At 42.1% G+C, this 26,202-nt stretch overlaps 2 protein-coding genes across 3 annotated transcripts; one reads left to right on the top strand and one right to left on the bottom strand.

The window, feature by feature from the left end:
• The first annotated feature begins 5,922 nt into the window (after positions 1 to 5,922).
• On the top strand, positions 5,923 to 11,428 carry LOC115142787 (intermediate filament protein ON3-like). The gene is made up of 9 exons (XM_029682521.2): positions 5,923 to 6,512; positions 8,291 to 8,499; positions 8,635 to 8,695; positions 8,814 to 8,909; positions 9,061 to 9,225; positions 9,360 to 9,485; positions 9,684 to 9,904; positions 10,027 to 10,082; positions 10,256 to 11,428. The coding sequence occupies exons 1-9, from the start codon at positions 6,072 to 6,074 to the stop codon at positions 10,444 to 10,446; spliced, it is 1,566 nt and encodes a 521-aa protein (XP_029538381.2). The 5' UTR covers positions 5,923 to 6,071; the 3' UTR covers positions 10,447 to 11,428.
• A 299-nt stretch (positions 11,429 to 11,727) lies between these two features.
• Positions 11,728 to 26,184, bottom strand: si:dkey-195m11.11 (uncharacterized). 2 transcript variants are annotated; one of them, XM_029682522.2, is made up of 8 exons: positions 26,132 to 26,184; positions 24,749 to 24,799; positions 22,217 to 22,519; positions 17,788 to 18,108; positions 17,030 to 17,350; positions 16,481 to 16,605; positions 13,275 to 13,455; positions 11,728 to 13,066 (listed from the first exon to the last, which is right to left on the bottom strand). In XM_029682522.2, the coding sequence occupies exons 1-8, from the start codon at positions 26,151 to 26,153 to the stop codon at positions 12,831 to 12,833; spliced, it is 1,560 nt and encodes a 519-aa protein (XP_029538382.1). In that variant the 5' UTR covers positions 26,154 to 26,184; the 3' UTR covers positions 11,728 to 12,830. The 2 variants fall into 2 exon arrangements, with proteins under 2 accessions (XP_029538382.1, XP_064857705.1); XM_065001633.1 differs by lacking the exon at positions 26,132 to 26,184 and adding an exon at positions 25,519 to 25,552.
• Between the last annotated feature and the right edge of the window lie 18 nt (positions 26,185 to 26,202).

The raw sequence follows: 26,202 nt of genomic DNA, 5'->3' as shown, positions 1-26,202 counted from the left end.
CCGAATACCTTACAGTGAAATGCGTACTTACAACTCCTATATCAAGAAAAATACCCCCAAAATAATAAATACAAGTAACAAATAATTAAAGAGCAGCAGTAAAATAAAAATGACGAGGCTATATACAGGGAGTTCCGGTACAGAGTCAATGTGCGGTGGCACCAGTTAGTTGAGGTAATTCAGTTAATATGTACATTTGCACCTTTTGCACCAAAGTATGTTCATCTCTAGGAGACAGAACGCGTCTCCTTCCTGAGGGGTATGACGGCTGTGTGGTCCCATGGCGTTTATACTTGCGTACTATTGTTTGTGCAGATGAACGTGGTACCTTCAGGCGTTTGGAAAGCTTCTAAAGCCATGACATCATTTTATGGAATTTTCCAAGCTGTTTAAAGTCACAGTCAACTTAGTTTATGTAAACTTCTGACCCACTGGAATTGTGATACAGTGAATTATAAGTTAAATAATCTGTCTGTAAACAATTGTTGGAAAAATGTATTGTGTCATGCACAAAGTAGATGTCCTAACCGACTTTCCAAAACTATAGTTTGTTAACAATACATTTGTGGAGTGGTTGAACGAGTTTTAATGACTCCAACCTAAGTGTTTGTAAACTTCCGACTTCAACTGTATATCCATTTTTTAGCTTGATTGGAATATTTGTATGCTGTATATTTGACTGTGATATGTGGTTGTCTCACCTAGCTATCTTAAGATGAATGCACTAACTGTTAGTCGCTGGATAAGAGCATCTGATAAATGACTAAAATGTCAAATGTAAGTATTTTACAAACCGATGTCAAATTACTGTAATTATTCATTTTTTAACTTTTAATTTGATTTTTATCTCGATGTCACAAATGTGTCATTTGACTGGGTAAAATCTAGCAGTACTACTTATTTCTCTGAGAGTGAGCGGGATATATAGCGTTTTTCAACAAAACATGATTATTTGTCTCTCTGAAATGAAACCATCAAGTGTTAGATTTTAAACAAATACATTGTCTGTCATTAAACAACACCATGCACCGATGCATTGTTGTTACATTGTCTAGATAGAAGGAACCTGCAAACAAGCATTTCGTCATATACAGTGCGTATTCCGTACATCCGACTAATGGCTTTCCTAAGTTCTTTAAACAATAAAAGCTCAAATAGATATATAGAGTTTTGGATTGAAACCCTTCATGCTCTATGTATTATCTATCCTGATTGCCTAGTCACTTTTACCCTGACCAACATGTGACTGGAGGTTGGTGACACATTAATTGGGGAGAACAGGGTTGTGGTAATGACTGGAGTGGAATCAGTGGAATGGTATCAAATATATCAAACACATGGTGTCCAGGTGTTTGATGCCATTCCATTCGCTCCATTCTGGCCATTATCAGCAACTTTCGGAATATGTACATATTACCTCAATTACCTCGTACCCCTGCACATTGACTCAGTACTCAATACTCCTTGTATGTAGTCCCGTTATTGTTATTTTATTGTGCTACTATTTCCTTTGACATTTTTTGCTAATCTTTGGTACTTTTTTTAACTCCGCATTGTTGGGAAAGGGCTCGTAAAGTAAACATTTCACATTAAAGTCTACACTTGTTGTATTTGGCGCATGTGACAAACATTTCATTTATTCATTTGATTTGACATAGCTTTTAGTTTGCCATGTAGCATTAGCATTTAAACAAAGAGTGCCGCTGGCAATCAATCATTCAGTACTGTCACACCAAAGAGCGACACCTGCAAAGGCAATAGTCATCGCAAAGATTGATAGTTGAAACTAGGATGTGTCATTTCTTAATTAGTGCCAAAGAATGAGCAAGCTTAGTGAGAAGTGCAGAGAGAAGATGAGGTCGGTTGAGGACGATAACAATTCAAAATGAAGGAGGGTAGAGAAAAGGAGATTATTGTAAAATTGAATGGATAAAAGAGTGCTTTTCTCCCTTAAGGGACTCAATCACTCATTCACTCTCACTGTTCCAAAGGGAGGCTTGTGTGTGCTCGTGTTTTTGGCAAGTGCCCCTGTTTTCATTCCATCTTCTTTTTTGGCAGGCATATTCTCTCTTTATTAAGCTCTCATGGTTTTCATAATAGATGTTGTTTTCTTGTTGAACTTTACTTCTGTTTGGGAAGAGCCGAGAGCCGAGATTCACTAATGATAGGTCTGATATGATGATGATGACATGTATCCAACACACCAAAGCAAAACTAAAGCAAGTCAGGACACGGATACTACTTTTCATTCCTCTCCTATTGGTGGTGCATGATGGCCTAAGACGCTTTGGTCTCCACAATAATTCATACACAATTCACACATATCTATTATAGGCCTACATGCAGGCACACATAGAGTATACCCATACAAACAGTAGACACACCCACCCATTGTAAAACACACACAGACATTTACTCTTATATATGGCTTTATTACAGTATAACACACTGCCCTTAGGCACAACACTTGAATTCCATTCTTAGATTTCCTGAAAGGCCAAGTCCATCTCTGTCTTGACCTGCCCGAAACTCACCCTCACACCCTCTCCTCTGTGTGTGTCATTGGGCTAGAAAATCCCAGACTCCAGAGCATAGCTCTGACTGACTGCAATTACAGGATCACCACAACAGACAGAAACCACACATAGATTTATGAGCATGACTTAATCTTTTTCTCTTTATTTTGCTCTTACCTCCCATATCTCTTACTCTATTTCCTTCTTTCTTTCCACATCTTACTGTCTTTCTCTCTCTTTTGACCTCCTTTTTGCTTCCTTTCTACACTTATTATCTCTGTGTCACTCAGGCTTTTATTATTTCCCTTTCTTTTTTTCTATTGCGCTCTCTTTTTATGAGCATTTCCCTCCCCTTACTGTATGTAGCCCTGGAGGTAAATACTTCTACCCGCGAGGCTTGTCAGACCGTTACAATATATATACATTGTGATATACAGTACATCCATTACAACACTCCTCCTTTTGTTTTCTCTATACTATAGATCTGATTCCTTCATACATTGAGAAATAAATGAGTGTGTGTGTGTGTGTGTGTGTGTGTGTGTGTGTGTGTGTGTGTGTGTGTGTGTGTGTGTGTGTGTGTGTGTGTGTGTGTGTGTAATGTACATTTATGTTTATACCATTGCATTGTTGAATAGTTGTTTCAGATTGTCTTGAAGGGCAATCGAGAGCATACATTATTTAATTGATAATGCCAGAGAAATGTTTGGAGGATATCTTGGCATGGTGTAGTTAGGGCGTTATATTTGCATGGTCGAATTCAATGTCTATAGTTCATTCTTCCATGTTCTATATTTGAGCTGCTTCTCAAATCAAATCAAATGTATTTATAAAGCCCTTCTTACAACAGCTGATATCTCAAAGTGCTGTACAGATCCCCAGCCTAAAACCCCAAACAACAGCAATGCAGGTGTAGAAGCATGGTGGCTAGGACAAACTCCCTAGAAAGGCCAGAACCTAGGAAGAAATCTAGAGAGGAACCAGGCTATGAGGGGTGGCAGTTCACTTCTGGCTGTACCGGGTGGAGATTATAACAGAACATGACCAAAATGTTCAAATGTTCATAGATGACCAGCAGTGTCAAATAATAATAATCACAGTGGTTGTCGAGGGGGCAACAGGTCAGCACCTCAGGAGTAATTGTCAGTTGGCTTTTCATAGCCGATCATTTCAGAGTATCTCTACCGCTCCTGCTGTCTCTAGAGAGTTGAAATCAGCAGGTCTGGGACAGGTAGCACGTCCGGTGAACAGGTCAGGGTTCCATAGCCGCAGGCAGAACAGTTGAAACTGGAGCAGCAGCATGGCCAGGTGGACTGGGGACAGCAAGGAGTCATCAGGCCAGGTAGTCCTGAGGCATGGTCCTAGGGCTCAGGTCCTCCGAGAGAGAGAAAGAAAGAAAGAATAAGAGAGAGCATACTTAAATTCACACAGGACACCAGATAAGACAGGAGAAATACTCCAGATATAACAGACTGACCCCAGCCCCCCGACACATAAACTACTGCAGCATAAATACTTCTGAAAGTAAAAGTCAAATTGAAAACATTATTGTCATTGTTAAATTAGATTTTTATAATGGCAAGCTAGGCCTGATGGCTTGTTTAGTTACCACAGCAATGACTGTAGCTATCTTGTAAAATTGCTCCTTACTTCAGTGGATGTTGAAAAAATTTCAACCGGCAAATGAGCGCATTGCTAGTGACAAATGTGTTAAATTATAGCCATGGTATGAAAGGGATAATCAACTAGGGCCTCTATGCGTTCTCTAGAAAAGAATGCAACTCTGTGGAAGGTCAATTCCACTCCGCTAGCACATCATGGAACACACCTTCCACGCCTACGTCGTTCATTATTTTCCATGGAATGCATAGGCCCTCGTTGACTATCCCTTACGTAATGCATGAATGCTTTTTGTATGGTGAAGTTGTATGAGATATGTGCTGTATCGTTGTGATTCATTCATGCATACACTAGTTTGAATATTTCTATAAACCTATGTCATGCCGTCAGAAAGGCATGAATACATATGTGTTTAGGTGTGTGAAAGAGAGATTTACAACTCGAAATGGAGCGAGTCAGCGAGAGAAAGTGGAGGAGAGATTGATAGACAGGTAAAGTGCGAGACCGCATACAACCGTGTTGGGACAGGTTGATGAGTCAGAGCTCACTCACACATTCACTCACGGTCAGTAAATGATGTCACTTTTACTATAAGAGGTCCTACAGGCCGTAAAGAGTCAGGAACGTGGCATACATCACTGGCCCTGTTGTACTGTTTCTATCATATGTCTACAATGCACTTGAAATGCAGTTTGGTTTGATTGAATATGTCTGGATTTCAAATTCATTCAATCAATCAATCAATCAATCAATCAATCAATCAACCTAAGGAACGGGTCAGGAGTCGCACAACACACCTTCTATGAGATACTACCCGTGCATCAACATCTGTTGCCAAGAAGAGCCCTGCGCATATCTGGCCAACATTGCTATGAGACAAGGTTTGCAGACAGTTTCTCACACACATTCACGAAAATTCACAGAGGCAGAGCTAAAAATTCCTCTCCCTGAAAGTAGGTGTACAACATTACTGTATGTTGAAAATGAAGTGTACCGTTTCCAATTGCCATAGGAGTACAGTATACTGGAAATCACATCACTGGCATCAACTTGTCTGTCATTAAAATCATCCACTGGGTGTTGTGCCAGTTGGCATAATCGAAGCGAGTAAGTGATTATACTACTGGAAGAGGTTGTAATATACGTAATTCATTCACGTGCATGACTGTACTCCCCGGAGTGTGAACTTGGCTACGCTGTAGACATGTAGAAACTATAATATATGCATATGCCCTAAGCAAATCCTTCTGTGCTGCCCTTCACAAGCCTATTTTACTCCCCCTAAGGCTCTACATCAAGGCTTGCCTTTTCCGATAGGCTATTTTTATTTACGTTTTGTAGACACATAAACATGTCTGCCATACATATTGAAGACAAACGGTAGTGACACGACAGTAAATTATCTCCAAGTAACCACATTTTAATGCATTTCTCCTCATTCACTTTCTCTGAGCTCTGTAAGATAGTGCACTTGTCTTCTCTTGAAGAGACCTCTCGTAACATGCAATTAATCCCAAAGGTTAAAAGACTCACCCTCCTTGTATACTCCCCCCCCCCCACAACTTCCTCTCTCAACCCTTTCGCCAGAAGCAGGGTGTGTCAGGGCTGATCTCCTCTCAAGCCTTTTCGACCAGTCTGACAGGACAGGCCACTCCTGCCAGCCACAGCCTCAAGGGAACCAAGGGAGAGGAAGGAGGAGGGAAAGGGAGAGAAGTGCAGGTAAAATTGGGTATGTTCCAGGTGAATGCTCCTCCCCTTGGCTCTAGAGTAGGATAAAACCGCTGTGGTGCCAGACAGATCGTCACTTGAGGGACTTGACTCTCCTTTTGAAGCCTCCTTGTCCTCTGTCCTACTTCTGTCGCTCTCTACCCCTCTCAATTTTTCCAGAATTCCAGGCTTGTAAAGAAGAGTCAACACTCCCCTAAAGTTTCAACGATGAGCTTCAGCAGGACAAGCTACACCAGCGGCGGCGGCGGCATGGGCGGCGGCATGGGCGGCGGCATGGGTGGCGGCAACACCAGCATTCGCAGGAGCTTCACCAGCCAGTCTATGATTGCCCCCGGCTCCACCAGGATGAGCAGCGGATCCGTCCGTCATTCCGGCGCCGGATTCGGCGGTGGCATGGGCATGGGCGGGGGCAGCGGCGGTGGCTTCAGCTACAGCAGCAGCAGCAGCGCAGGTGGCTACGGTGGCGGTCTCGGCGCTGGATTCGGTGGTGGTATGGGTGGCGGATACCCCATCACAGCTGTCACAACCAACCAGAGCCTGCTGGCCCCCCTGAACCTGGAGATCGACCCCAACATCCAGGTGGTCCGCACCCACGAGAAGGAGCAGATCAAGACCCTCAACAACCGCTTCGCGTCCTTCATCGATAAGGTCAGTTCCTGTTAACTCTATATGACTCCAGCTCGCCTGCACTTCAAACACTGAGCATTCACATCGACATCGATTGCATGCTATTTTACTATATATTCTGTAATGAGCCAGATAAGTACCAGTACACATTTCCATTGACTTTCTCATGCACTGAATTTATTCTTAAAGAAAGTGAGCTTAAAGCCTGTATTAAAGCAGAATGATATTATACTGCTTTGCTTCTGTAGAGCTATACTATTTGCGGGCTTCCATGTCAAACTCTTAACCAAATAGATATTTGACATTGACTACAGGGACACTGTGCAATGATCAGAATCAATGGAGTAAACCAGAAAGGCAACAAATACAAGCCTTTGTTCTCACCTCACATATTAGCATCCTAATATAACAGGAGTTCCTGGCTGTATATAGCTTTCTTTTTCTTTTTCTGTTGACTAAGCCCTTATTGCACAACTCCCCTTGTGAGCTCAATAATCTTACACCCTGGTTCAAAGAAAGAGAGAGGTAGGACACCAGGGCAGCTATGAATCTTATCTCTAATGCTGAATCCGTCAATGAATTCCGACCTTTGGGATTCTCTTATAATCTGTGCAAAAGCTGTTTCTGACTGCCCCTGTGTTTAACTTTCACAAAAGCTATTAAAGGTCTCTACCCAGGAGTTGATAGCCCATCCTGTGACTGTAGCGGTCTCTTTGGCTACTATCTAAACAAGGGTGGAGACCCGTCTCTTACCCCATGACTCACCCGATCTCATACCTGTGGGGTGTGGTCGTGTGGACCTTTCTACAGAGTGCCCACAGTTCAAAGTCTATGCCTGTCCCCGTTGTCATGGGAGATGAGCATGTCGAGTGCAGTTGCAGTACAGTAAATCAACTTTCCCTTTTGTTTTTTCCAATGAAAGATGAACTCCATGTTTCCACCAGTCTCTAGGTATTTCCACCTGCACACCCCCCTATATGCCTTACTTGAGGTAGAGAATAAAATACACCCCCTTAATTGGCAGAGAGTCAACTCTCACAAGCAAGGCAAAGAACAATGTAAACACCTCTGTAAAGCCTTCAAAGCTGCTTTTGTCTTCTGTGGTTTATCTGCCACACCTAGTTTTTTTTATGGCTGGAATGAATGCGTGGCCTTCACAGTGAAACAGAGCGAAAAGGAGATGACTCATAACTATGAGAGATAAGTAAAACATTTTAAAGCCATACACACACTGTGAGTCTGTCCTAGGCAGAGAAAGTTTGGATATGCTTTGGCATGCCGATAAACTCTCTTTTACTTGCCTATCTTTTGTTCTGAGAGTGAACAATGAGAGCTACACATCTCAGGGCAGTTTATCGATGGGATCAGGTTTCGTCTTGCCTCCCAGGATGTAGGCTTCTCAGCCTGGGTGTATACATGTAGATTGCCATATGTCATCATCGGTTAAATTAACAAGGTCTTGGACACTGACCGGCTGTTCAAGCCCAACCCTGTGATGCTATTTACACAGCTATTCAGGTACTGGTGTGGCTTTTATTGCAAGTCTGCTACAAGGTTGACTTCAGCTAAGTTATGTTTTTGCCACACCATTGGAGCCCAATTCGTTCTACTCCCTTTTAAAAATGGACAGAACTGATTCATTATTTTCATCACCAAGTCTACTCAGGCTGACAATTGAATTTGAATTTAGAGGCTATAAAGCCTTATTCATGGGCCATCCATCACCCATCCTCATTCATTAATGAACACGCATCCATTTATTCACTCACTCACTGACCATGTCCCTTTTGTCCCTGCAGGTGCGTTTCCTGGAGCAGCAGAACAAGATGCTGGAGACCAAGTGGAGCCTCCTGCAGGACCAGACCACCACCCGCTCCAACATCGACGCCATGTTTGAGGCCTACATCTCCAACCTGCGCAGACAGCTTGATGGTCTGGGCAACGAGAAGATGAAGCTGGAGGGGGAGCTGAAGAACATGCAGGGCCTGGTTGAGGACTTCAAGAACAAGTAGGTGTCGATATGTCGACGGTGCTTCAAAAGTAGCCGTATTAGTATAAGCAATAACTTATGTTTAACCTCAGTGTAAGAAGCCACCCAGAGTGATGACTTTGCATGAAATATTGCCCTTTGCTTTGTCATCAGGTATGAAGATGAAATCAACAAACGTGCCTCAGTGGAGAACGAGTTTGTCCTGCTGAAGAAGGTGTGCAGGATATAACATGATGTCTTGTCATAACATATCAGAGTTAGAACCCATATCAATTCCATTCCATTAACTCCTCTCTCTCTCTCTCTCTCTCTCACACTCTCGCTCTCTCTAGGATGTTGATGGTGCCTACATGAACAAGGTGGAGCTGGAGGCCAAGGTTGACGCTCTTCAGGATGAGATCAACTTCCTCAGGGCCGTCTACGAGGCGGTACGAACCATTCATTATTTTCAACCTTCATGAACTTTTTCACATTTACCATGCAACACATAAGTCTTCCACATCTGAATCTTGGAGAGCTTCAACACTACATGATAGTCAGTGAATCAGATGTTGGCTCTATCCTCTCTTGGTTCTTCAGGAGCTGCATGAGCTGCAGGGCCAGATCAAGGACACCTCTGTTGTGGTGGAGATGGACAACAGCCGTAACCTGGACATGGACTCCATCGTGGCTGAAGTGCGCGCCCAGTACGAGGACATCGCCAACCGCAGCAGAGCTGAGGCCGAGACCTGGTACAAGCAGAAGGTAAGCAGAGTTTGAACATGAACAGAGTTTACCAGGACAATTTTGGCCAAAATAAGCTAAATTGCTGTGAGCGCTTCCGCAATCTTCACCTCCCTCATTTAAATGTTCTTACATTTCTTCCTCACTTTTCTCAGTATGAGGAGATGCAGAGCTCTGCTGGACAGTATGGTGAGGACCTCCGCTCAACCAAGGCTGAGATTGCTGAGATAAACCGCATGATTTCTCGTCTCCAGAATGAGATTGAGTCTGTCAAGGGACAGGTGAGTGTGCCAGCTAATTTCAGAACCTCTTTTATGAGGATTGCCCATAAATAGCTGATGTCCAAGCAAGATGGTTCATAGCACTAGCGTATTACCATTAGCTGCTAATCCATGCTTCTACAGTGGATACAGGCTAATGCTAATGAGCATTGATAATAGCCGAGGTTAATGCTAATGCACCATTCTCTTTTACCACAGCGGGCCAACCTTGAGGCTCAGATCGCTGAGGCAGAGGAGCGCGGTGAGATGGCGGTGAAGGACGCCAAGCTCCGCATCAAGGACCTGGAGGATGCCCTCCAGAGAGCCAAGCAGGACATGGCCCGCCAGGTGCGTGAGTACCAGGAGCTGATGAACGTCAAGCTGGCCCTGGACATTGAAATTGCCACCTACAGGAAGCTGCTGGAAGGAGAGGAAAGCAGGTGAGTTAAAGCTGGATAGTTGAGACATTAGCCTCTTAGCTTAGCATGTTATGAATGACAGTTAGCATATTTGATCAACTTTCCATCCAAACTTCAATAACATTGGACTTATCTATTTACAGAATATCCTCCGGTGGTGCGTCTGCAACAATCCATGTGCAGCAGACCTCTGGCGGCAGTAAGTACCATTTGATTTAAATTTGATTTAATTTCTAACTGTGTCCCCTAGTTCAGATCATTTTACGTTATGCTGAGGAATACACATGGACTTTGCCATGCATCATTGAAACCGAAATATCCTCTAGCTTTACAGCCGATTCAACTGATCCCACTCTATCTCTCTGTACCCAGACTACTCCGCCGGAAGCTCAGGTGGATTCGGCTATGGCGGCGGCAGCGGAAGCTACGGCGGCGGCAGCTTTGGCGGCAGCAGCAGCTTTGGCGGCGGCAGCAGCTTTGGTGGCGGCAGCAGCTTTGGCAGCGGCGGAGGTGCCACCATCACCAAGTCTGTGACATCCACCAGCTCCAGCAGACGTTTCTAGAGACCTTCCACTCTGTACCAATCCACGGTGGTACGCAGTACTCTTAGACACAGCAATATCCCCGTTGAGTTAAAAGTGATGGGGGAATGTCTAGCGAACCTGATGATTTGCAATGAGATTGATGACATGTATTTACGTTTCTTTTTCAATCCCTCCCAGGACAGAGAAATAAGAATAGGGACATTGAATTATACTGCCTTGACAGTGATTCGCTGGAAAACAATGAATGTATCAACGTGTTCATCCAGGATCAATAGCTGTTCTCCCCTCATTCACATGTACTCTTCACCATGTTTAACAAGGCCTACATTCATATCTTTCTGCACTGACGAATAAGGAATAGGAAGAAAAAAAAAGAGAAAAAAAAAAGAGTAAACTCTTGAGGAAAAAGTTTAAACCAGCTATAAAGAAAGCTTGCTCGGGATCCTCCTTGTATCTTTGTCAGCTTGTATGTTGCATCTAAATGCATCAGTGGTTGTTGGGCATATTGTTCTAGCGTCACACTCGTAGGCGGCAGTGCCATGGACATAATCAATCAACTATGGACACTTGCTGATTTGGCAGCTGAACGGAGAAAACACTCCCACCCTTGTGGGAATACCCTCATATTTCTTTAAGGTGATTTATGAATGATATGAAAGTGATTATGTCATGTGTTCTCGTAAACAAAAATAGGCCTCGTTACGAACACATGACCTGTCTCTTTCATAGTGTACTGAAGTAGCCATACAGAAGAGCCTGTAGTCAATCTTCACTCGCATAACTCTAAAGGAAATACATTGTTGTCAGAGGTTTACATTTTAGAGAGGTTTCCTGTAAATAGTTTTCTTCTGTGCTTGGTTTAGCTTTTTATGACCATTGGAATGAAACGATGTTGCGACCAGATTTATTTGTCAAAGTTTTCTCAACAACCTACATAATTTGTGTCAATTGACTTTTTAACATAAAAAAATTACAAATTAAATGAATCTGAGATCTATAATCACTGCTTGCTGTCTCTTACATTTATTTGTATTTTTGTTGTTGTTGTCTTTTTTCTGAATTGTGTGTGCTTCACATACATCTCTGGCACCATCTAGCACATCCTTTGATCAAATGAAACTACAATGTTGAGCACTTTTGGAATTTCAGAGTATTCAACCACATTAAACTGATAACTGATTATTCGTATGAATAAAGTACTGATCATTTGCCGAATAGAACAAGCTCTCAAAAACTCAGTTAGTTACCGGTCATTGTCTTACGAAGGGACACATCAAACACACAATTAAAGGCAACATCCAAAGTTTAGACCCACTGTTTTATCTCACGTTCATTTCCTATACAACAATTGAGTTTGAACTATTTATGACTTCCTGTCCTCCTCAAGACAGTCTTATTAGATTGACATTACAGAAGCATAATCACTGTAGTAGTGGTTCCTTATGTTACTAGAACAAAAAAAGACCATGATTTTCACAACATTTAAGCCATAGAAGGACCTGTTGAAGGAAAGATTGTTGACATATATTTGACACAAAATATCACTGGGAAATAATTCATTGAAGTTAGAATATTCTATGACACTTTGGCCTAACCCAGGCCTCCTTTAAGACTCCATGTTTCATCTGTAGGTGCTATAAAGCAATTGTTGGTGTGAAGCTTCTCCCCTTGCTCTGTAATATGAGTAGTATTTTGATTTCAATAACACATTTGTAACATAAATGTATAAATATAGAAAAATGTAAACGTGCACATTGAAAATATCACATTTTTGATTGAGCTAAGTATTCTATTTATTGTTGAACATAATATGCTCTACAGACATATCGACATTCAAGAGTGGGATCTCTGCTACTTTTAAAGTTATGATTCAATTTGTAAGCATCACCAACACAGTGAATGTGAAAATGTATAAAAAATGGTCGCCCTCTGTGTTGGTGCTTTGCAGGATGTCCAAGGAGGGCTGTGATTGGCTACATTGCCTACCAAGCCAATTTCTCTGTATAAAATGGGCCATAACGTTACAACTAGCAGAGAACCCACTTTAGGACATTAATACGTTCGTGTGGAGTAATTTTAGTGAAAATCCCCAAAAATCATGGTATTTTTTTGTTTTAGTTTCGTGAGGAAACACCTATAGGGAAAATGACAGATGTAACCCTACTCCCCACTGGGCACAGACGTAAATGAAGCGTTTATTCCACGTTGGTTCAACATCATTTCACTGAAATGACATGGAAACAACATTGATTCAACCAGTGTGTGCCCAGTGGGCTGTGCACAACTTCTTCACCAGAGCCACATGACTGGTAGAAAGTAGGACACTACCTTATATATAAGGTTTAGGGTGACGTTTCAGACAGGCCCATACGTTTTATGTAATTGTAAATACACAAAAAAATTTACTGCATAGGGATTATATGGAGATTTTCGGGCGGGGCTTCCTGCATGTTTCTAGACACTCTCTCCATTCCTGCTGAGGCCTCTGGGTCAGCTGTGGACACCCCTTGAGAAGTGACAGCATTTGCTGTCTCCCCCTTCTGGACACGATAGACACACATATACACTAATATGGCTGCTCCAGATACGGTTGTGAGGAGAGCCGTGATGATGAGTCCAACATTTGGTTTGTACCATTCTGTTGAAAGTGAACGGAGAACACAAGAGTTAATGTGAAATCTGAGCATTGGGTATGGAGTGTAAGATAATTCAGACAATCGCTATGCAAGCAGATTGCACTGTACCAATCGGTTACAGTACAGAGTAAGGGAGAGGCGGACATACTGTGAATACCTATACAAGAGATGGAGTTGCTTTTAGTTAAGCGAGAAAACATAGGTACTCACTGCTCACGAAGATCCTCACTGAGGACACAGTCTGTTCAGACCCTCTAATTCTACAGGCATACTCTCCTGATAAGACAGGCGCATGAAGCATGGTCCTCATCTCCTCTCCTGAGGCGATTTGCACATTGTCGATTGTGTTAATGTACGAATCTATGGAGACCCTCGTCAAGTCCATGGAAAGCTGAGTAAAATGACGAGAAGAAACATCACAAATTGAGTTGTTGTTGACGTTATACAGTACTTGCATACCACCAGTACTCTGCCCTACAAAGGTAAACATGCAGTAACTACACTTTTGGTCAAAATGTAGGTAAGACTGAAATCAGGCTTTATAGTATGTGTTTTATCGTGTGACAAAGTGTCCTGGTTCAATTACGTTCAGTTTCAGAGAACATGGAGTGTGAAATATGCAGTAACTGCAAAATCCAAGTAAAAACCAAGGCAAACAGAAGTAACAGAAGTTACTGCACTTTGGCTTTGTTCAATTATGTTTTGACAGCATTTACCAACTCTGCTATACACAGGCAAAGTGCAGTAACTATGCAAACAGTGAAACTGAGAAAAATGGCTATAACGTTTATTTGCTGTCCAGCCAATATGGTGTAGATAAGTAATAATGCACTTTTGTATTATCTTATTATAAAGGGATTTTTTCATGCATAGAAATCATGACAACTGATTTGACCTATGACCCCTATGTCAAATAAATGACCATACAAAGTCAAACAGAAAAACAACAAGAAAGTTGGATACACACATTTAGATTGTAGATATTGCACAAAGTCAAAAATATGTTTGAGGTATAATTATTCTGCGTGATGAAAATAGTCCTTACCTTTTGACAAAAAAATGGTTGTGAGGGTTACTACAATACAACATTCAAAACATGAAAAGATAACTACATAAAACCATTAAATACAGTTGGAATGTGCACTGAACAAACATATAAATGCAACATGTAAAGTGTTGGTCCCATTGTTTCATGAGCTGAAATAAAATATCCCCGAAATGTGCATAAATGTGTTACCATCCCTGTTAGTGAACATTTTTTCTTTGCCAAGATACTCCATCCACCTGACAGGTGTGGCCCATCAAAAAGTTGATTAAACACCATGATCATTAAATAGGTGCACCTTGTGCTGGGACAATAAAATGCCACTCTCTGATGTGCAGTCACACAACGCCACAGATGTATTCAAGTTGACGGAGCGTGTAATTGGCATGCTAACTGCAGGAATTTCCACCAGAGCTGTTGTCAGAGAATGCAATGTTCTCTACCATAAGCCGCCTTATGTAATTTTATAGGATTTTGCAGTACGTCCAACCGGCCTCACAACCACAGAACACATGTATGGAGTTGTGTGGGCGAGCTGTTTGCTGATGTCAAAGTTGTGAACAGAGTGCCCCATGGTTGCGGTGGGGTTATGGTATGGGCAGGCATAAGCTACGGACAACAAACACAATTGCAGTTTATCGATAGCAATTTGAATGCACAGAGATACCGTGATGAGATCCTGAGGCCTATTTTCACCATCACCTCATGTTTCAGCATGGTAAATGCACCTCCCCATGTCGCAAGGATCTGTACACAATTCCTGGAAGCTGAAAATGTCCCAGATAATTCATGGCCTGCATACTCGCCAGACTTGTCACCCATTGAGCATGTTTGGAATGGTCTGGATCAACTTGTACGACAGCTTGTTCCAGTTCCCGCCAATGTCCAGAAAACTTTGCACAACCATTGAAGATGAGTGGGACAACATTCCACAGGCCATAATCAACAGCCTGATCAACTCTATGAGAAGGAGATGTCGCGCCGCTTGAGACAAATGGTGGTCACAACCAGATACTGACTGGTTACTGGTCACACCAGATACACTAGATACTGACGCCCCTGCCAATTTCTCAAGGTATTTGTGACCAACAGATGAATATCTGCATTCCCAGTCATGTGAAATCCATACATTAGGGCCTAATGAATTCATTTAAATTGACCGATTTCCTTATATGAACTGAAACTCAGTAAAATCGTTGATATTGTTGCATGTTGTGTTTATATTTTTGTTCAGTAAAGTTAGACCTCTCAAATGGTTTCCATCAAACAGAAAAATACAGTTAGATTGTAGATACTGCACTTTGCCTTTGCATTACCCATATAGTTGTTTATCGGTGGGTCCTCTGCGGGACTAACATAGGCTAATGCGATTAGCTTGAGGTTGTAAGTAACAAGAAAATTTCATAGGACATAGACATATCTGATATTGGCAGAAAGTTTAAATTCTTGTTAATCTAACGGCACTGTCCAATTTACAGTAGCTATTACAGTGAAAGAATAATTATTTTTTTTTTTTTTACCTTTCTTTAACTAGTCAAGTCAGTTAAGAACAAATTCTTATTTTCAATGACGGCCTAGGAACAGTGGGTTAACTGCCTTGTTCAGGTGGCAGAATGACAGATTTCTACCTTGTCAGCTCAGGGATTCAATCTTGCAACCTTTCGGTTACTAGTCCAACACTCTAACCACTAGGCTACCTGCCGCAATACCATGCTATTGTTTGAGGAGAGTGCACAATTTTGAACATGAAAAGTTATTAATAAACCAATTAGGCACATTTGGGCAGTCTTGATACTTTTTTTTACAGAAATGCAATGGTTCATTGGATCAGTCTAAAACTTTGCGCATACAATGATGTCATCTAGTGGCCAAAATCTAAATTACAGCTGGGCTGGAATAATACATGATTGCCTTTCTCTTGCATCCATCCAAAGATGGTACAAAAAAAAACATTTCTTATTTTCTTTTTATGATCTTTTACCAGATCTATTGTGTTATATTCTCCTACATTCCTTTCACATTTCCACAAACTTCAACGTGTTTCCTTTAAAATGGTACCAAGAATATGCATATCCTCAGTTACAGGCAGTTAGATTTGGGTATGTCATTTTAGGCGAACATTGAAAAAAGGGTGTGATCCTGAAGAGGTTAAATAAATAAATAAATGAGCAGAGTGCAGTAATAGCATTTTATGGTTCAGAGGTCAGATCAGTGGGCATGGTTGATGTGCATAATGACTTCAATAATAAGATGATACATCACTGCATTATCACTTATCTACCTACAACTTATTTGGCTGGTTAGCAAAAAAAAAAAACTTTAAAGCCATTTATCTCAGTTTCACTGTTAGCGTAGGGAGCTACAGTGTTACCTTTTCCGTACCAAACCAAGGGGCATTGAACATGCAGGACAATTCCAACGAGTGCTCATCACTGATGTCGACTCTCGATACCTCTCTGTAGCCTGTGACTGAGATCTTAGTAGTTGGCAGAGCATCTACAGGCAGAGGAAGAGGATTAGAAAAATAATCCAGACCCAAAAAAAATCATCCATACAAAATATACAAATTAACAACTCTTCAAAATACAAGTATCTGGTCAAAACAGTGTCACAAAACATTAGGTAATGCCTTTACAGAGTGTTACCCAATCCTGGGGACCCAAAGGGGTGAATTTATTTTTCATAACCAACATTAAAACACCTGATTCAATTTATCAAAAGCTTGATGAGCAGTTTTTAAGTTGAATCCGCTAAGTTAGTGGTGGGCTATAAACAAACATGTGCAGACCTTTGGATCCCCAGGACCAGGATTGGGAAAAACCCTGCACTGACGGCAATTTAACAACCAACAACCTGTTAAAGAGTTGTACAGAATTAACACCAACCAACATAACTTGATGAAGAATGCACTCTCTCCCACCTGAGCAAACCATTTTCACCCCCTTCCTTGAGTTACAAAGGGGCTGCACCGCATCAATCTGACACTCCCTGAGTCGTCCCTCGCTTCCTCTGCACAATATGGAACCGATGGAGAAGTCAACCTTATGGTTGTAGTCTTGCTTCGTCGAGACGGAAGATAGTGTCCCACAGCCCAGCTCTCGACAAACCACGATACCCATTGCCCGGTTCCAGCTTTCTATCTGTTGGCACACAGGGCCCCAGCTGCCTCTGACCTGCACCTCCAGTTGTCCCAGACACTTGGAGCCCTGATACTGGGGCACAAGACGGATAGGCGCCTCCTCTGCGAGAAGCGGGGTGGAGAGTCAGAGGACATATTACATATTCAACAAGTGACTTTTTAGTTAGTAATTTGAATCTGGTCATATACAGTATAACAAATAAAGAAGGAAAGTCACACAGTCATATACTAAATACTCACATAAAATGTACTGGTAAACCTGCGTTTCGGCACGCATTAGCTTCTTGAAGAGGGCACTGAGTGCCGAAACGTTTGTTTACCCAGTAAATTGTTGTGAACATACAGTACATGACCGTGTGACTTTCCTTCGTCATTAACTTGCTGGGAGAATATACAGGTGTCGACTTTCTTTCATGTTTTTATCAAGTTTACTCTCCCTTAGTTAGCACCTCTAGAAACAGTTTTTGGTTGGGCGTCAGCTCATGCATTATTGCTGTAGGCCTATTGACTATTAACTCTTCCTGAGCTCATACACCAACCTGCAATAGCTGGGAGGGAACTGGAAGGAGGAGAGAGGTAAATATGCTGGTTGAAGTCCACAATCTCTAGTCTGCAGACAAACTCAAAGTTTTCTGTGCTGTCCACTAGCCACCTGGTCAGTGTGATGGAATCGTGGCTGTCAAGAAGGGCCGCTGACCCCGTAAACTTAAAGATCTCGTTTCCCACAGTAACAGGCAGCTGTCTGTTGTAAAGGGCCAGGGTTCTGTTGGGGAAGCGGGTGGTAGTTTGGCAGCTGATGGTGTAGTTTCCTCCGATGGGTATGAAGGCGGGCACCACCAAAATTGGCACTGGAAGAGAGGCTATTCGAGTGTCGAAGACAGATGGAAAGATATAAGAGAGTCAGAGAGATAGGACAGTGAATGTCATACATTTATTGATGGACAGTTCTCTTTAAGTCTTTCTCTCTTGGCTATTTCTTTCTTTGTAGATTTCAGTAATCATAATGACTCAGGGATCGATTCAAGCCTTATTGCGACGACTCGTAATGGCCACTTGATTGACAGCTGATCTCTCGTTAAACCATCAATACAAGGTAAATATCACCCGCACAGCTGATCTCAATTGCAACCATTATCCACCACCAATTTAACGCCCCATAAAGGCGCTTGCAGACGGGTGGCGGTAACAAAACTCAACGTCAACAAAACTAAGGAGATGATTGTGGACTTCAGGAAACAGCAGAGGGAACACCCCCCTATCCACATCGATGGAACAGTAGTGGAGAGGGTAGCAAGTTTTAAGTTCCTCGGCATACACATCACAGACAAACTGAATTGGTCCACTCACACAGACAGCATCTGAGGGTATGGCTGAAGAAGGCTGAAGAAATTCGGCTTGTCACCAAACTCACAAACTTCTACAGATGCACAATCGAGAGCATCCTGGCGGGCTGTATCACCGCCTGGTACGGCAACTGCTCCGCCCACAACTGTAAGGCTCTCCAGAGGGTAGTGAGGTCTGCACAACGCATCACCGGGGGCAAACTACCTGCCCTCCAGGACACCTACACCACCCGATGTTACAGGAAGGCCATAAAGATTATCAAGGACATCAACCACCCGAGCCACTGCCTGTTCACCCCGCTATCATCCAGAAGGCGAGGTCAGTACAAGTGCATCAAAGCTGGGACCGAGAGACTGAAAAACAGCTTCTATCTCAAGGCCATCAGACTGTTAAACAGCCACCACTAACATTGAGTGGCTGCTGCCAACACACTGACACTGACACTGACTCAACTCCAGACACTTTAATAATGGAAATTGATGGGAAATGATGTAAATATATCACTAGCCACTTTAAACAATGCTACCTTATATAATGTTACATACCCTACATTATTCATCTCATATGCATACGTATATACTGTACTCTATATCATCGACTGCATCCTTATGTAATACATGTATCACTAGCCACTTTAACTATGCCACTTTGTTTACATACTCATCTCATATGTATATACTGTACTCGATACCATCTACTGTATCTTGCCTATGCTGCTCTGTACCATCACTCATTCATATATCTTTATGTACATATTCTTTATCCCCTTACACTGTGTATAAGACAGTAGTTTTGGAATTGTTAGGTTAGATTACTTGTTGGTTATTACTGCATTGTCGGAACTAGAAGCACAAGCACTTCGCTACACTCGCATTAACATCTGCTAACCATGTGTATGTGACAAATACAATTGGATTTGATTTGATTTAAATGGCAATTGAACCGTGAGAAAATCTGCCTAACATGTGTAGAGACAAGCGGTCCTGGTTGCTGTCAGCTCGAATGCTGTCATTAAACCATTGTTTGATCAATTCTACTCATTGGTCAACCATGTGCGGCGGCCGCTCAAAACTTCAGCTAATTTCATTTTTTGGCGCCTCGAGCGCCCGAGCCAACAGCGCCGCTCACGGGTGCGAGCTCCATGAACTGCGCCGCTTGCAAAACTACTTGCGTTTTGGCTGCCTGCCTTCCTACCCCCACTAAGTCTATGAGACCTTTGCAAGTTACCGCGGCCCACCTGTAAGCGCCTTTATCGGGGATTGAGGTACGACCCAAGTGCAGAATGTGTGAAGTAACAATGTTTATTGTAACCGCAGGGGCAGGCAAACGACAGGTCAAGGCAGGCGGGGGTCGATAATCTAGAGCAGAGGCACAAGACGGCACGTACAAGATGACAGGCAGGCTCAGGGTCAGGTCAGGCAGAGGTCAGTAATCCAGAGGCGGAGCAAAGGTACAGGATGGCAGGAAGGCTCAGAGGCAGGCAGTGGTCAGGCGGGCGGGAACAGGGTCAGGACTGGCAAATGTCGAAAACCAGGAGGACGAGAAAAGAGAGACTAGGGCCAACCAGGAGCTGAGACAAAATGCTGGTAGGCTTGAACAAACAAGATGAACTGGCAACAGACAGAAAACACAGGTATAAATACACAGGGGATAATGGGGAAGATGGGCGACACCTAGAGGGGGGTGGAGACAAGCATAAAGACAGGTGAAACAGATCAGGTCGTGACAGCCTTAACATGGATGTCTTTTTATCTTTCATCAGAGACACTGGATATAATGTCGAGAAGCTTGTGTCTCTTTCTGCAGTTTTTGAATACTCAATGGATGTTGACGTCAACCGCCTGTATTCAATGGAGAGTGAGATGCTATGCTAGCCTCATGAATATGCATAGACCGCCTCGAACGCCGATATAAAGTGCCTGTTCTCAAAGTTCCCGGGATGTCACGTGCATCACACTCACCGACCAGTTTATTACGCACTCCACCCCGTTCACGATAATGGATTTCTCCTACAGAAAGTGAGACACGTGGCCGTGGCTTGCTATATAAAGCAGGCTGAAAAGCGTCAAGGCATTCAGTTACAGTTAGAAAGGGCAAAACAAGTGACCTAAGGTTCTTTGAGCAAGAATCGTGCAAGCTAACGGGCGGGCAACAAAAAGACAAATAATGGTGCAGTGCAACAGTGGCGTGCATAACGGCATCTCGGAACACACAACTTGTCGATCTTTGACGCTAATGGGCTATTGTAGCAGACGACCACACCGAGTTCCACAACTATCAGCTATAAAAAAGAAGGGGCTCCAGTGGGCACATGATCACCAACACTGGACATTTGAGGAGTGGAAAGAGTTCAGTTTACTTGAATGGCCTGCGCAGTCCCCAGACCTCAACCCAATAGAGCCTCTTTGAGATGAGACGGAATGGGATGTTTGTAGCATGAATGTGCTGCCGTCCAATCTGCAGCAACTGCGTGATGCCATTATGTTAGCATGGAAGAACATCCCCGTGGAACATTTCCCGACACCTTGTAGAATTCCCCCCAATATCCAGGCTGTTCTGGTGGCAAAGGGGGGTCCGACCCAGTACCAAATGGTTGTACCTAATAAACTGTCCGGTGAGTGCATATCAGTACACTCGTAAGAACCTAAGCATTACAAAACTTCTACGAGATCAAATAAGCCTCACATATCAAAACAGCAATACATTTTCGTCTTGACTAAATTCGACATTCTCTCATTGTCCCCCATACAAAAACTCCTCACTAGCTTAATAATGAGCGATCTGCTTAACATGTACAGCTTTTGGGCAGCGTAAACTCTCTTGCTTCACCTCTTCCTCTGTCTTTTAGTCCTGATTGCAACCAACATTTTTCAAGACGATTTTGCCCTCTGCTAAGTATTGTCATCGGACTATTTTAATCTTTATATTTGAGCGGATTTAGGGCGACTTCAATGATGGCAGTCTTAGACTAAGGTATGTAGCGAATGACAGAGCAGCGGAAGAATAATATGAGTCCTCAGGCTAGGTTATTTTACCTCGGAACGTAATCTCCGTTAGTAGCGTGTTAAGAAATCCAGCGGTAATTTGTAGGTGAGCATTAAATTCTGTGTCTTTGTTGCAATGCTGCCATAATAATTATATGTAAGGCCTGTAAGGTTTTACTGATTCCATTTGAACCCCTTTTACTCCCCAATTTCGATCTTGTCTCAACGCTGCAACTCCCCAACGGGGCTCGGGAGGCGAAGGTCGAGTCATGCGTCCTCCCCGAAACATAACACGCCAAACCGCGCTTCTTTAATACCCGCCCGCTTAACACGGAAGCCAGCTGCACTAATGTGTTGGAGGAAACACCATTCAACTGACGACCGCGAGGCTCGCAAACAAATAATGCACAACTAATCCTGAAACTAAAATACTGTAGCAACCTTAGTTCAACACCTAGCGTTTGTCTCTTGGGGAGACTAAAAGAGGCATAGTTCAACCACAATCTGAGAGGAAGTTGTGTATCTCTTTACTGGAAGTTTATTTCAATGTTTTTAAGTGAAGAGGGGCACCCGTTAAACATGACATTTGTATGCCCTCATGATGATCTGTAATAAGAGAGTTAGACATTATGACACTTACAGATGGTAAGGTTGGCTGGATTGCTTTTCTCCGACACGTCTCCAGTATTGCTGGCATTGTACCAGCATACGTAGATCCCCTCATTGGCTGCAATGGCTTTCGTGGTGAACCTGACATCATTTCTGTTTCGTATAGTGAGGGAATGTATTGCAGAGAGGGATTGGTTGTCCCAGCTAAAAGAGACAGTTATTGGCAATCTAACGTTTGTCGGAAGTGTGCAGATCAGCTCCACGTCTGAGAAAAGTTGGATGTTGCTGCCAAAACGGGGGCGGTAGAAAGAGAGCGAGGGGGCTGGAAGAGGGCCTGTGGAAGGGTGAGAAAAGTGTGCAATCACTACAAAGGTACAGCAACACACACACCACAGGAGGCTGCTGATGGGAGGGTAGCTCATAATAATGGCTAGAATGCAGTGAATGCAACGGTATCAAACACATGGAAACCTTGTGTTTGTCGTGTTCGATTCCATTTATTCTGTTCCAGCCATTACTAAGATCCCATCCTCCCCAATTAAAGTCCAAAGAACCGCCTATCACACACACACACACACCTTGTTTTTCAATACATCATATTGCCTGTGGGTTACACAGTGCCATGCAAAAGTACTCGGTTGCAGGATTTTCAAATTTCATAGTGTTAGATGGATCCAGCCTTGCAAAACTTTTATGAAACCAGGAAAACACCCCTTTACACTGATGCTTGCTACATAGGTGACCACACTACAGCTCTCCAGTTAATCACAACTCATGACTTGTGAAGAGGATGTTGCTTTACAGAAGGATATTCTGATACAATGCAAAGTATACAACATTATTAAGGGAAACTGTTGCAAGCTGTTTTCCTGTGTTATAGTTGCAGCCAGGGGTGTAATCATTACTCCAAACAGTTGCAATTGATTTTGCAACTAAAACTAGCGTTTCTACAACCCCAGTTGTTTATTTTTTTAATGTTCGGTATTTCCAGCATTATCCACTAGGTTTGCTGCAAATTCAAAATCCTAGGAAATGTTATTTCATTGACACAAGCTGTCTCCAATCAATATTGTGTAAAATATTATTATCATTGCATTGTTGGAAAGAGGTCTCAAGGTTAAACATTTCACTGTACTGTTTTACACTTGCGCTTATGGCGAAAATAAAGTTGTGCGAACTTAACTGAGTGTGTCTCCCATAGACACCAATAGATGGGATTCGTTGAAAATGAAGCGCGCGTGTCGATAGAGCCAGAAGCTATGCATTGTTATGATTCTGAATGGCCAGATAGATGGCAAACATTGACAAGAAGCTGCCATGTGGGGAATCGTACGTCGCTCGTTTCATCTTGTTCATGATACCATGACTTGTTTTGACTTATTTCATGTCAATGCTAATATGGCTACATTTCACTAGCTAGCTAACCAACAACTGTAACAATGTATTTGAGAGTGCTTATTGTGCAATAGTTGCCCACCCATCGGTTTTGTTGCTACACAACCAACCAGTCTTTGCAATTACAGTTGGGTCTGGTCTACTTAGTATATGGGCTTTTATTCAACCAGAAACAAAACAGAAAAAAGCTGAGTGGGGTGTCTCGCTTCTTCTTCCATCTCTGATTAAGATTCATAGAACTACGCCTCCCCTGGCTTAAGGCGTGGGGATACATAGGTTCGGTTTGCTCCTAGCAGGCCTCTGCTAGGCAAAGCGAACATCTGTGCTCGCATACTCCCTAAATACCTTCACTTGAAAATGAGAAAAAAGTGTAAATATTACTATTTGTCCCTCTTGAGCCACAACACTTCCTCAAAATAGTCAGAATTAAATCAAGAAATCGGCCATTCATTTGGACGTTTTGCCAAGGAGGTCTTAGTCGCACAATTTGACATCTATCTAAGATGTTTGGTGGAGCATTTCTAAAGTGAAAACATTGACATGAAAATTAGTCGTCTCTCGTTGAATGAAAAAAAAAATTAAGAATCCCGTCCATAGTTTCCACTCCTACTGTTGACCAATCACCAACAGAGGGGAGTAAACTTTGGCTATCGAAATTCAACTTGCCTCAAGAAAGCCGAGAAAACCCAGCCGAAGACCAAAACCCACAAAATGTCACAAAAATATGTCATAAAAATGCACAATCTATTTCGACTGGCAAGTATATGGTAAGCTTTAGGCGATTCCCCCACCAAACACTCACACACAACCAGACATTGATTTATTGGAGACCGCTTGTGTCAGGTAAATAACATTTTATACATGCAGCAAGCCTAGTGAATAATGCTTGTAAAAAATTTACCCATAAAAATCAACCAAAACAACTGGCCCTACTTATAGTGCACTGTATGTCTGCTGTCTGATTACTGTATCAGCTACATTATGAACATAATGACATGTTCTTCAGTGATACTCTACTAACTATACATAATGTATAATACTGTACATAATGCGCCTTGTTCTCTCTCACACCGGGAACATAGATTAATTTACACACAAACTATGTATGGAGAGAAACAACCAGTTTTAACAAGCACATTTGGAAATATGCAAGAGAGAGCATGCTTACCCTGAGTCCAAACCACCCTGGCTGACTGCCCAAGCCACAAGATGGTGAGCACTGGGTGAGAAGGAGAGGAAAGGGACATTTTGGTGTTGTGTAACTGCTTCAACTTCACACAACTTACTGATAGTGAATATTCTTTAAACCATACACTGACTGTAACATATATTCTGACCACACTGATCTGTTGAATAGAAAAACAAATGATAAATAAACAGAGAGGTCCAAAAAGGATTTGGACCGTGATACATTTGTTGTTTTGGCTCTGTACTCAAGCACTTTGGAAAAGTGCAGACTGTCAGCTTTAATTTGATGGTATCCCCCCCCCCAAAAAACAACAACAACTATTTGGACATTTCACTTTAAATATGTCTATTAAAGTAGTCAAAAGTTTACTACTTGGTCCCCCTATTCCTAGCTCACAATGACTACATCAAGCTAGTGACTCTACAAACTTACAGAGGCACAAAGATCATACCCCAAGACATTACCAATAACAAGGAATGATAGCATTGTTTGGGGATGTATGATATTTATGCCTTCAAGTTTCTCACTCATCATTATTCACGATTAATTCAGGATTATCTGTAATCATAGTAGCAGCCACGTTATTGTAGAGGTGTTCAGAAACATATCCTATTCTTATTTACAATAAAAGTTATTACAAAATTACACAATACAATATTTACCATTAATTTATGTTGGGCACAAAATAATCAGAAACACAGCCAAAACAAGTTTGTAGAAATCTTAGGAAGTCTCAAGGTTTTGCTCACCCGAGGTAGCGTATCTCATGTCAAACTGTAGACCACACTATTTACCAAGAGTTTTCATCTATAACCTTCATAGCTGTCTATTTACCACCACAAACCAAATTCTTTGGTTCCCTAAAATGAGGGGGTATGTAGAAAAATACCTGTAATTTCGAAACGGTTCAAATTAAAGCTGAGTCTGCACAAAGCCAAAACAACAACACTTGTCACTGTCCAAATACTTTTAGACTTCACTGTATATAAAACAGGTCATTATTTAAAGATATTAAAAATAAAAATGCTTTGTAAATTAAGTGCCGACAAAGAATAATGGGGTGCCAACAAAGTTAGTTTGTGCTGTTTATGTTCATGCTGTAAGACAGTACATGTACAATGTATGTATACTTATATACTGTAGGATAAATAAGTATTTGTAAATATGAATGCACTGAAAGCTGTCATTTTTATATTCAATCAAACCCTTTACATATGAATGAAAGTTTACAAAATTATAAATGTTAACATTTAAACAGTCCTCAGCATTGTGGTTAATTGTTTAAAAAAGAAATGTCCATCCATATAAATGTCCATATTGAACAAATACTCTTTATATGTATTGCCATGCATAAAAATTTACCTGTTACGCTGAGAATCGCCATGGTGAATGAAACATTTACAAATACATCCAGAAAATGTATTTGAGCAATA

This window comes from Oncorhynchus nerka, linkage group LG15, assembly GCF_034236695.1.
Source record: "Oncorhynchus nerka isolate Pitt River linkage group LG15, Oner_Uvic_2.0, whole genome shotgun sequence".
NCBI lineage: Eukaryota > Metazoa > Chordata > Actinopteri > Salmoniformes > Salmonidae > Oncorhynchus > Oncorhynchus nerka.
The sequence above is the reverse complement of the archived record's forward strand: the minus strand, read 5'-3'. Positions and strand labels throughout refer to the sequence as shown.